A 13,287-nucleotide genomic window follows, 5' to 3' on the forward strand; every position below is an offset into this window, starting at 1 on the left:
CAGCCTCTAAGGATGATATAAAAAGAAGATATAGACAATTATAACTTTTAGATTTGTATGTTTTACCTGTAGTAATTATTTATTTGTATTACAGTAGTTCTCGAAGTACCTAATAAATAGCTCTGAAGATCAGGATATGCGGGGGAAGCTGTTTGATTAAAATGCAGTCTCAGCATGTTTTCCCTTTTCCCCACTCCCTTTGTCTGGAGTTATCACCCTCTCATTGAAAAGATTTCATGGTAACTGTTTACTAGTGGTGAAATGATACATGAACAGACACATACTTTTAGTTTTCTAATCAGGGTATGGCAGACATGTCTGGAAGGAGTTTGAATCTCTTTGCTTTGATTTTATGCATTGGGAGAAAAATTGGAGTTTAGTATCTTAAAACAAATTCTATGAATGTGTATAATACGGAGGAATAGAAAGAAATCCATCAACTGTTACTGATTGCTGCTGTAGAAATTCTTTGTCTCAAAGCTTGCTTTCTAATAGGTTCTGTGTCTTTCAATGACACTTTCAGTGTGTTTGGCCTTCCAAATTTACTTTCCTTAAAGGTAAAAACATATCTAGTGGAATCCCTTTAGGAAACTTAAAATGTGTTGTGAATTGTTTTAATTAAACTGCTTCCTGAGCTCACTGTTTGTCATAGAACCTAGGTGATTAGCTGTTGATTGCATCTAATTTATTTCCAACAATTTTTCTGAGGTGCTGTGTGATGTGGATCATGCAAGCCACTCCAAATGAGTGTCAGTAAAATTCTCTCCTCATGTATTCAGTTTATGCCACAGATATATAATCTAAAAGCTTTTGATTAAATTAGAGGCATAAACAAAATACATGGGAGTGTGGCATAAAGGTTTGATTATTTGCACTTATTTGGACTAACTTCCATGATTTGTTTGTGGCTTCAAAATATGTGAGTATTGCAGCCATTTTAAATGCTCATGACAGTAAAATCTAAAACTCTTTATTGTCCATTTTCATCCTCTTACTATAGGCAGGGCTGGTGGCAGTGCTTACTATTCATTTCCCATATATAAGATACTATAAGTTGCTTATAACGTTGCCAAACTTTAGCTGTTGGCTAAAATGTTTTATGCTAAGTGTGTGGCTCAGACTGAATTTTTTTTTTTTTTGAAAATTTCAGCCCAAAACAATGCAGTTGTTTCTGAGAACAGGGCTAGGGAAAAAATACATTGTTTTCCCCTTGTTTAAAATTTGGTGACTTTTTTTTTTTTGAAAGACTTTAGTGCCCCTGTGCTTTGGAGCAGAGACTCAACATTTGGCAGGGGTTGTTGTCCTTTATGTCAGGAGTATGCCTGTGGCCATTCCAGTGAAAATCTGCCCAAATTTGACTATGTTATAAGTAAGGCTATGAGTCTGTCACAGATTCTGTGACTTTCCGGGACCTCCGTGACTTCTGCAGCAGCTGGAGCCACTGGCCCTGGGCCTGCCTGAGCTGCATGTACAGCCTGTAGGCCAGCTGCACCGGCTGTTGCTGGGGCAGTCTTGGGCCACTGTGCCCTATCCCTCCCCCAGCAGCAGCAGGAGTTTGTGTGTGGGATGGAGTTCAGGGCTGGGGCAAGGGGTTGGGGCACAGGAGGGGGTGAGGGCTCCAGGCACTGCTTGGGGGGACTTCCTGAAAGTGGCGATGTCCCTCGGCTCCTAGGCGAAGGCGTGGCCAGGCAGTTCTGTACACTGCCTTCACATGCAGATGCTGCCCCTGCAGCTCCCATTGTCTGCAGTTCTCGGCCAATGGGAGCTGCGGAGCCGGTGCTTGGGGCAGGGGCAGCACGTAGAGCCCCCATGACCATCCCTTTGCCTAGGAGCTGAGGGACGTGTTGCTGCTTCCAGAGAGCTGCATGAAGCCAGGTAGGGAGCCTGCCAGCCCCCGCACCATCTAGCAGCAGTGGGGGTCCTCCCCTCAACATTTAGTCAGGGGAATATAGTACAAGTCATGGATAGATCACGGCCTGCAAATTTTTGTTTACTGCTCGTGACCTGTCCATGACTTTTACTAAAAATACCTGTGACTAAAACGTAGCCTTAGTTATAAGCTTTTGAAAACTCAGTTTCTGTCTGCTCAGTAGAGACTTCCTATATTTCTGCAGCTTAATTCCCCAAAGAATCCATCCACACTGGGCATGCGCCAGCCAAGCACTGAGCAGGCCTTCTGCTGTAATTGCAGCCCTGAGCTGCTGTGGGCTGGGCTGGTCCAAGTACCTGAATTGAGAGCAGGGAGACTCCTGTGCTCTTGTTGAGACATGCCCTCCAGTTGGGATAGGCAGTGTGGGGGAGGAAGCTGTCTGATTCAAATGCAGAGGAGACAAGAGCTGGGAGAGGGCACAGTGGAATGGGACAAGGAGCTTGGGGGGGTTCTTAAATAAGGACTCGCTGTCTTTGAACAGTTTCTTTTTGGAATTTCCAACTTAAATGGCTTCCTGTAGAAATTTTCAATTTGTTTTACTGTATTGTCCAATAAAATACTGGTGCTTCTGAATAGATTTGGGTTATTAGATTGCAAAATTATGCAGCTATTAAAGGTTATTTTCATTAACATTATCAGCTTCTAGGTTTCCTGACATTGCATGATGGCATGTATACACGTCTGGAAATGTTTAATCTGTCTACATGCCTCCTAAACAACTTAAGTTCCTAAGGAGTTCCTGTACTTACACATCATTTCAGATCCTACCACCAAGCTGGTACAGATTTGTAAAAATCAGCCAGTGGTGGGCTTCATTGCTGCCCTCTTTGAAAAATCCAAAACACACAGTTAACTAGATTGATAGCAGTGCCAGGATTAAGGCGTTTCAGAATTCTGATTCCACTCGTACCATTTATTGGTCCTAATTCTTTGCACTTTATGATGTTTGTTTTTGCCTCAAACCATCCTGCGAAGTAGGCAAAGTGGAGCATCAGTTTTATATATGAAACGTCCTCCAGTAAGTGGGGACAGACTCAAATTTCTGACCACTAAGAGCCTAATGAAGATTTCTTAAATTTTAGTGCATCCTTGATATTTTCAAATATAATGGCATATCATGCCCATCCACAAAACACATAAGATCAAAACTTTTATCTGCCTCTGGAAGCCCTGAATTTAAATCTTTTGAGGGAAATCCTGACCCAAATGAAGTCACTGGAAAAACTCCCATTGACTTCAGTGGGACCACGATTTCACTCTGTATTTGTCTGGAGGGGCTGATGAGGTGGATTGCTCTATTAGTCTTGTTAGAGGAACACTGTTAAAGTTATTGGGAAATGCGGAGAGACTTTGGGCACTGGGAATAAGTCTGTAAGAATTTTCAGGTGTGACCAGCATAGGTACTCATATTGGCAGATAAACATATTTAATCTAGAAGTCTTTTAATATTACTTTAAAAAATGCATGGGTTTGTCTGAAAGAGTAACCTTAACAGGGTGCCTATGCTTTTTTGCTTCTTAAAGTGTGGATTGGTTATGGACAAAACAAATTGGTGCACTCCAGAAGATATAAGACTTTCTGGATGCAGACACTTTGCAGGTGGATCCAGTTAGGCTGACAGTGATTCATTCTTGGTGGTATTGAGGTTTTTGAATGTTCATTTGAAGAGTTCATTCTCTCAATTGGTTATGTAAACTAAAGTTGTTTGGGGTACATGCACATACGTCGGTAGTCCTGATTTGTTCCTAGCTTTGAGGAATACAGGCCCACTCAAAATAGAGAAAATTTTTCAGGTAACTTTCAATCTAACTTAAAATGGGCAGGAAATCCACATTGGCCATCATAAAGACAGCCACCTAATATACATGGTCTTTCCCGGGATACTTGTCCTAAAGGAAATCTGGTCAGCTGTTTGAAAATTTGACAAGACCATTTTGCAACTCTAATGCATGTAACAAAGTTGCTCGGAAAATAAAATTGTAGCAAACTAGGTTATGGGAATTGTATTTGAGTAAATATGATTAAAGGAGCCTAATCCAGCAAATGATGTGGAATTCTTATTGAAGTCATTGGCATCGCTTTGTGTAGAGCAAAGTCAGCACTGAGCTGCTAGGTTACAGTAAAAAGTTTAAAAATCTGTTATATGCTTTGGGCAGAGTAATTCTTAACCCGGATAATTGAAATACATTTTCAAATCTTGTGTGCCCCAGGGGTCAGACCTAATTCTGAGGCTTAGTTCATCTGAAACAAACCCACCAGTTTCCTCAGTTTTCATTATCTTTTAAAGAAAATTTGGAAAGAACCTAAGAGCATTCTTGCCTTGAGAGTATTTCAACTGTATTTCACCTTCATTAGTTTAGTTTATAGTCCAATCAGGCTTGGTGAAAATACCTGTGGAGAAAATGTATATTTCAAATATATCTAAAAGAGTAACATATTTTTAATATTGCAGATTTAGAAATGGCTATAGCCTACTGGAATTTAGTACTTAATGGAAGATTTAAATTCCTAGACTTGTGGAACAAATTTTTATTGGTAAGTTTAAACCTTATTCTATAATATAAATTGGGCTGCAATAGGTTTGTGGGTTTTTTTAGTTTGGAAGATGTATCCATGTGTATTTAAGTCTTTGAAGAGATCACATAACTTATTTTGACAGAGCATTCTTTTGTGATGCATGGATGTTGCAGTTTTTGGCAAATACAATAAGAATTTAGTTGAGGATGACTTGCATATATTCGGGGATTTAATACTGAGTATTCAGACTTTAAAATTAATTTTGTTCATGGTTTTTAAACTCAAGATTTTTTACCCAAATAGGAACATCATAAAAGATCAATACCTAAGGATACCTGGAACCTTCTTTTAGACTTCAGTACAATGATAGCAGATGATATGTCTAATTATGATGAGGAAGGTAATATTTACATTTTGTTTTATCAGTTTCTCTGTGTATGTTTCTGTGGATAGTACATTTTGTAGTGTGCCGCTGGGGTAGCATATCTGTCTAGTGACTGGCAATCAGAGAGTCTGCAGAACAGCATGTGACTTTTTCTGGGGTTCGAAGAAGTTCTCTGCCACGTAGCTAATGAGGACTAAGTCTGCTAGCACAGGTGAAAAATACTTGTGCTGCCACTTCCCCAAAGCCAAGAGATTACTTTTTTTTTCCCTAAACATCTTCACTTCTCTCCTTCCCCCCAAAAGTCATCTCTTCCCTGCATAAAACAAATTGTCTTCATCTCTACCACACATAAATTAAAAATAAATTTACCCACCCAGTTCTTGCTTCCTCCAACAAATCAACTAATGATGTGTCTCCCCCCCCCCTCCCCAATCTCCTTACGTGGCTTCTGTGCTTCTGCTGTTGCTCAGCAGAGGAACAGTTTTATGTTCTTTAGTCGCCAGTTATTGATTTGTTAGCATTTCAGACATATTTAAGTGAAGGTGGGAACACACAGAATGAAAAACATATGAAGAGGGTAGTATTTAGAATTGGATAATCACTGAGCGCACCATATTTTCATCAGCTAAATTCATTTAATCTGCAAGGTTTTCTTCAAAACCCATCCCTTACACTATCTGCAGTAGCAGCACATTTTTTGTTTGAACTGTGGTGACATGCTGATGTCAACATATGAAGATGACACTAATACAAAATCATTGTGAGCTCTAATTATTCGGGTGCTCTCGAGTGCTCTTGGTGCATGCATTCACAATTATTAGAATTCCTTCACACTTGCTACCACTCTGGAGACCCAGATTTGAGTTTTGGTTCCCATTTAGGTTAGCCAGGTGAGATGAGTGCTGTGGAGATTGTGCTGTCATACTCTCAGCCCTCTTGGGCCAATTATCATGTTGACTGGCCCTAAGGTGACCAGATGTCCTGATTCTTATAGGGGCAGGCGTGATTTTTGGGTCTTTTTCTTATATAGGCTCCTGTTACCCCCCACTCCCTGTCCCGATTTCTCACATTTGCTGTCTGGTCACCCTAATTGGCTCTGAAAGGAGTTTTTGTCCAGCTTTTCTTGGTTAAAAAAAAAAAAAGATTGTCATGTTAACTGAAAAATTGAATGTGTTTAATTTGTGTATTGGCATGGGGGAGGTCTCAGTTGAGAAAAAAAATCTTAATCAGATATTAAATCTCAAGAAACAGAATGAAATGAGGATTATTCATTTAAAACTTTAAACAAGAAAGAAAAATAGTCAAGAATCGCTTTTGATTTAAAGAGGTTTTTTTTTTTTAAACTGAATAGCTCTACATTGGAAGAAATGGGATTTGTTTACCTGATTCTTTATGTGCTCTTGCTTGTTCTTTCCTTTCAGGAGCATGGCCAGTTCTTATTGATGACTTTGTGGAATTTGCACGCCCTCAAATTGCTGGGACAAAAAGTACGATAGTGTAGCACTAAAGGACCCTTCTAGAATGTACATAGACTGTACAAATAAATACAATGGAAAATTGCACAGTCAGTTTCTGCTGGCTGGACTGAACTGAAGATCAATCCTCACTATAAGGGTTGAGGGTTGAGATAAACCTTTAAGGATACATCTTGGACCATATCATTCATTCATCTAATGGTGGTTTGGGCTTCTCTTCTAGTCTGAACCACCTTTGCCAGTTATAATTCCAGCATAGTGGATTTCATCACATTTTTGTGGACCACCTTTGTTTACTCTCCCATAAGTCTTAGAAGCTTTATGATGATTATTTTGAGATTTCTGGTTTCGCATAAAGCACAATGCTGTCTTCATGAGACAACTGTTGTCTGGCATCTGCATTACACAGATCAACATCACAAGTGGTTTTTTTAAAACTCCTTAAATATACACTTTGGGCTAGTTGCAAAGACTATACTGATAGCACTTCCTATAAGAGTGATATATTTAAGTGTACTGGGTCCGATTTTTTTTTTCTTCTTTTTTGGCAGATTACAGGTATTGTCTAAGTGAGTTCTGAGTATCTGATTAAAACAATTGTAGAAACAACCAACAAAAACAAGAATGTTGATACTGGGAAATCTAGGTGCCTATATGGAAGGTTTTACTGTATGTCACCCATTTTTGAAAGGAGTTGAAGTTCTACACAACTACTGTGCACTTACAGCACCCCACTTTAATATTATAGTCAGCCTCCAGTGAGCTTCATTGAGACACGCTACGTGCATAACAGAATCTAATATTCTGTAGACTATTATCTAATCAGATTTCATTACAGTTTTGAAATGCTTATCTGTCTGTCCAGGAAGGTGTGTTCATTTTTGTGGAAATCTAAAACTTGAACAATATACTGAATTTGTGTCTTATGTTTTGTACACAGTATTTTAAATTCAGACATGGGTTTTGATGGTTGCGGTGTGAAATAACAAATGAACCTGCTTTATAAGAGGTTGACAAATCTGATATGAATCTGAGTTTTGAAGTGATTATCACAGGCCATTTAAGTTACATTTTTACAACATATAGGTACTGCCTTTATGGACAAAGCCCATTGTCTCAATTACTTATTTTGTTGGGATTTTTACAGGTCATTGTGGTTGCCAATTACAGTCATTAAAAGTAAAACTTTCTCAAACAAGCAGAGATCAGATGCAAAATACTACACTGGCTGCTTTTGTTCCCTTACATTATTTTGTCGATCACTACTACTTCTATTTGCCTTACTGCACATAACTAAATTAGAACTGATTTCACTTCAAAGCAGGATTTTATCTTGTTGTGTGCTTTTTAACATTACAGGAGCCCTTGAATTTCTTTCATCCTGAAAATGCTTTTTCACTCTTCAGTTGCTAACTTATGAAGAAGAGGCTATTGTTTTCTTGAAATAAAAACTTCTGTAAAACAAGCTAGAAAATGTTAAACTAGGATGTCTAAAAAAATTATTATAGTAATTATTAGGAATATGGTACTTGTTTGAATACTCCAGCCAGTCCCATGTTAAGGTCGTAATTACTGTTGAAATTAGTAACTTGCACTAAAACAGCAGTACACTTTTATGCAGATGCTAAAAAGATTTTAGGAAGAATTTAAGTATTAAACTGCTAAAACTTTTACCCTGTGTGCTTTGAAGTTGACTGAAAGTAGGATTCCCCTCATAGCAGTGCCCTTTTAATAAAGTCCATTCATGCATTTATTTCAAGAATACAGTTCTACAAAATGCATTGCAAATTTTTATGCCAGCTACCAGAATTGGCTATGCCAAAAATGTGTGTGATTTTTTGTTTTGCTGCTTTCAGTATTTCCTTTTTCAATTTTGTGTAAATATCAATGAGGGACTTGAATTATGAAAACTTTACAAGGTATATACGCGTGCTGTTTTCTGTCTTAAGGGTTTTGGTACAGTTTCAGATTGATTAGTTCAAATATGCTGTGTTTTGAGATGAGCTCTAATTAGCTTTTATCCCAATACAGATATGACCGTCACAAAAATCTGATATTGGTTAGTGGGCATAATGCCATGGTGTTTTTAAAGAATATTCCTTATGACTGCGAGACCTTTTCAACAAAGTAGTGTTGTCATCAGTTTGGTACTACACACTTATAATTACTGTGTAATTATAAAACAAAAATACATTACATAAAGCTTTGGATAATTATGTAGCAGAAAAGTTTAAGGTTATTCGTGCTGTAATGGCATCTTAGAATTCAACGAAACAAATTACTCTAGTTGGAAACAAGCTTGATTTAACAGTGTGGTTATTCTAAGGATAAATGCCTGCTTACAGGAAATATTTTATATTGAAAAGTGCTCAGACATGTGGCCATGTGTTCTTCCTTTATATATGCGTGTGAGTTGTGTTTTTTTTAAAAGAATTCAAACAGTTACCTACTTGGATTGCTTTAATTCATAAGTGCTTAAGTCCTCAATTTGATGATGATTTCCCCTTAATGGATCGATTTCATTTTGCCAAATGTCAAAAAATGGGTTCAAAACTTAAAATTTGTAATCTGTTTTTATACATTAAAAATGTACAAGATTAGACGTGCCCTGATATTAAACACTTAAGATCAAGATTATATTTAGTAAAGAACATCATCTGCATATCTCTGTAAGTTCAATGTAATTTCTTACAAATCCCTCTCATTACCAACAGAGGCAATAAAGCTCCAGTGAAATTGCCATGACTAAATCTTCTCATGCATTGTTTTAGTCTATTGTTTGTAAAACTTTATTTCTAGACTTTTTTAAAAATATGGAATACTATGTCCTGAATAAAACGTGCACTAAACGGCAAGCTTTTGCGGGGAGGAGGGGAGATCTAAGAACTAATGCATCATCTTGCCTGCCACTTAATCTAAATGTTTACAGCTACAAAATGGAGCTATTTTTATCCAGCTATGCTGCATTGACATTAACTAGCATGTGATGGACAATACCATAAGTACATGCAGTGCATTTGTTTAAATATGGCTGGTTTGAAGACTATGAGTAAATGACTTTTTTTTTATTGAGCAACCTGTTATTAAATAAAGTAACTTATGAATTGCTTCAAAACTGTTTTACAATGAAATCCTTACTGAGAAATTCTTATTTAAGAAAGATATAATTTTTTAAAAATACGTTTAATAAACTTTTGTCATTCACACTTATTTATATAATTTTGCAAGAAGTCTCTGTAGATTTTATTTGAACATGATACATTGACTGTCATTAGGTTTTTAAATACTTGGTACCAATAACTTATCTGACCTCTACAGAAGTCTAATGAAAGGCATACTTGGGAGAAAGTTAGGTTTCATCTGGAAAAGTTTTATTTTGTATGTTAATAGGAACACTTGTGGTGTCATGTTAGTACCAGTAAACACTTAATTGGAGAGAACTCCCATTTTAAATAGAAAGTATTCATTGTCTGTTAACTTTGCTAATTGCTCATAGATTTTTTTAAAGCCAGAAGGGACCTTTGTAATGATCCATTGTGACCTTCTGCCTAGCACAGGTCAGAGAACCTCACTTACTCCTCAGGCCTTTCGGTCCGAGCATATCTTTAGAAGAGTGTCTTGGTTTAAAGATCTTCAAGTGATGGAGAATCCATCACATCCCTTGGTACGTTGTTCCAATGTTTCCAACAGACTCTGTTTAAAAAATAAACTAAAATTTCTCCTTATTTCTATTCTGAAGTTGTCTAGCTTAGCTTCCAAGCATTTGAGCTCATGCCTTTTTCTGATAGAGCCATTTCCTATCAGAATTTTATTTCACATGTAGGTATTTGCAGATCATAATTAAGTCACTTCTTAACCTCTCAGATCTTACAAGTGGTCACTGTGTTTGGTGGTCTCTTTTATTTATTTTTTTTTTTTTTTGGTCTCATTTTCGTAAGCAAGTAGGTTTTAAGTGAGGTGAAATGTGGGTGTACCCAAGATCAGTCAGGCTTGTGAAAGGGGTACAGTCAGCTGGAGAGGTTGAGAGCCACTGATTAACAGGGCACAGGACAGAAACTAGATAATATAATTAAAAAATAGGTATATCTCCATTTATTAGTATTTCCTAGAACTGGAAGGGACCTTGAAAGGTCATTGAGTCCAGCCCCCTGCCTTCACTAGCAGGACCAAGTACTGATTTTGCCCCAGATCCCTAAGTGCCCCCCTCAAGGACTGAGCTCACAATCCTGGGTTTAGCAGGCCAATGCCCCAACCACTGAGCTATTCCACACCCTATGACTTTCCTCATTAAACTGAAAAATGGAGGGTGCCCTATGGCAAAAGGCAGGGACAGAGCTCAGACTCATGGCTCTGAAAAAGGCTGGGAAGGGAGGATTGAAGGGCAGGTCTCACTACTTCCCTGTCTGTCCCAGCTGAAATGGTCTAGAAAAACAACAGGAAGTCAGATCATTATTTGCATTGTGGTAGCACCTAGGAGCCTCAGTAACTGACCAGGACCTCCCTCTGCTAGGCACTGTTCGAACAACAAAAAGACAGTCCCTGCCTCAAAATGCTTAAAAACAAAGTGTATAAGAGATTAGCAGAAGATCAATGGAAGCCTTCATCTCTCCAAAATCACAATATCGTACTTCTGTTAAATAGCTCCCTTCCTGCCCCTGATTGTCCTTGCAGGCAAGTCCCAGAAGCCTTGTATTTTGTGACCTCTCTGCTCTCCTGCTTGTAATGATGCCTTTTGACAACCATTTCTGGGTATGTTGCTTGCTGCAGGCAAAGACTTGATGTGCACTTTCAGTAATGGGATCTTCTGGCCTATTTTTAACAGGTCCTTAGTTAGCTTTTGTGTCAGGCTGACAAGGTTGCCTTTTGCGAGGCCTCTGTTATGTCCTCAATCAGAAATTTCTCTCTTTCAATTTTGTTTTGTTTTTTTTAACTCCTCCTCCCTCTGTTGAAATGTTTTAAATCTGCATGTGCATGGCAGTTCAGATATTGTTCCTCCTTTGATGTCGGTTATTTTGTTTTGTAATCATTAATTTACCATGTGCCAGAGTGCACGGCTTTTGAACTTCAAGCGTTTTCACATTGAAATGTGTTGCAGACATAGGGTGACTGGACAGCAAGTGTGAAAAATCGGTGCGGGTGGGGGTAATAGGCACCTGTAGACGGAAATGCCCCAAATATTGGGACTGTCTCGTCACCCTATGCAGACAAGGACTTTTCTTGCATGCTTACCTTCTTCACTAGGCCATTCATCTCCTAACTTCGGGCTTGTCTACACTGGCACTTTACAGCGCTGAAGCTTTCTCGCTCAGCGGTGTGAAAAAACACCCCCCTGAGTGCAGCAAGTTTCAGCGCTGTAAAGTGCCAGTGTAGACAGTGCACCAGTGCTGGGAGCTGCGCCCCTCGTGGAGGTGGTTTGTTTAGGTTGCTGGGAGAGCTCTCTCCCAGCACCTTAACGTTGCCAGTGTGGACTAGCCCTTTGATTAGAATTCATTAGTATTGCAGTAGTACCTGCTGAGCCAGTATCAGGGCCCCATGGTGTGAGCCACCATACAGATGCAGTGAAAAGAACATCTCTGCCCCAAAGCTCTTGCAGTCTACACCACTTAAATGCTGAACTCCCAGGCTGCTTTAGGGCTATTCAACACAGATTCCACTGTGTTGCTGAGAGCAGTGTAGAGGGCATCGCACTCCTCATAGTCACTTTGGTGAAGTTGACTTCCTTCTCCTGGATCTTGTAGTATAGTTTGGACATAATGAAACATTTCTACCCTGGCAAGACAGACAATGGTTTTCCTGGGTGAGACTTTGCGGTGGTATGTGGTGATCAGACACACTAAAATTTGTAGCTAATATGGATATGTCTGTAATCCTGTGTTTGGAGGAGTCTCTAGTTTTGTGAATAGGGGAGCTACTTCTCTGGCCCTCCTCTGGGAATTGTCCAGAGCTTTAGGTTAAGTAAAATTATCTAGGGTGCTCTATTGTCTAGTAAAGTCACGTACAATCATGTCCTGGGTTGAAATATCATGACTAAGAGCTTGTCTACACTGGCGCTTTACAGCGCTGCAACTGTCTCTCTCGGGTGTGAAAAAACACCCCCTGAGCGCTGCAAGTTTCAGGGCTGTAAAAGCACTAGTGTAGACAGTGCCCCAACACTGGGAGCTGTGCCCCTCGTGGAGGTGGCTCTCTCCCAGCGCTCTGCCGTGACTACATAAGCCACGTTAAAGTGCTGCTGCGGCAGCGCTTTAAAGTTTCCAGTGTAGCCTAGCCCTAAGGCTACGTTTTAGTCATGGGTATTTTTAGTAAAAGTCACAGACAGGCCACGAGAAGTAAACAAAAATTCACGGCCCGTGACCTGTCCGTGACTTTTACTATATACCCTTGACTAAAAATTGTGGGGGAGGGAGTTTTGGGGGGATGCAGCATAAGGGGGTACTGCTTGTGCTGGGAGGGGCACTGCCTGTCAGGGGCACTGCAGGTTCTGGGAAGGGGATGGTTGGTGGGGCTAGGGCAGGCTCCCTAACCAGCTCCATGTGCTGCCTCCGCTTTGCCCAAACCCCTGGTTCTACAGCGGCCAATGGGAATTGTGGGGGTGGTGCCTGCAGCCGGAGGCAGCACGTGGAGCTAGGAACTGAGGGAGGGGAGTTCCTGTACCCCAGCCCTGTACCCGAGCCCTCAGCCCTCCCACACCCAAACTGCTGCTCAGGGGCGGGAGGCTGCCCCAGCAGTGGCTGGTGCGACGGGCCCAGGGCCTGCCTGAGCTGCCCCCGGCACACCAGCTGCTGCAGAAGTCACAGAAGGTCATGGAGTCCATGACTTCTGTGACCTCCATGAAAAACATGGAATCTTAATCATGAACAAAGTTGATTTTCAAATAGTCTTCAAAAACTGAAGACAAGCTTTGAATATTCTAGCTACTGATGATCAGGGAAGATCATTTTTTTCAGTTCTACAAATGTTGCAGTATAGCTAGATTTATATAT

At 39.8% G+C, this 13,287-nt stretch overlaps 1 protein-coding gene across 1 annotated transcript in view; it reads left to right on the top strand.

Annotated features, from left to right (window-relative positions):
* The window catches only part of DCUN1D1 (defective in cullin neddylation 1 domain containing 1), a 35,625-nt gene extending 26,568 nt beyond the window's left edge, over positions 1–9,057 (top strand). The window contains exons 5-7 of the mRNA XM_032784851.2: positions 4,383–4,465; positions 4,751–4,847; positions 6,254–9,057. Coding sequence (XP_032640742.1) covers positions 4,383–4,465; positions 4,751–4,847; positions 6,254–6,333 — 260 coding nt within the window. The 3' untranslated portion in view covers positions 6,334–9,057. The remainder of the gene's footprint in view (positions 1–4,382; positions 4,466–4,750; positions 4,848–6,253) is intronic.
* Positions 9,058–13,287: the final 4,230 nt, after the last annotated feature.

Source organism: Chelonoidis abingdonii, chromosome 8 (assembly GCF_003597395.2).
Source record: "Chelonoidis abingdonii isolate Lonesome George chromosome 8, CheloAbing_2.0, whole genome shotgun sequence".
Lineage (NCBI taxonomy): Eukaryota > Metazoa > Chordata > Testudines > Testudinidae > Chelonoidis > Chelonoidis abingdonii.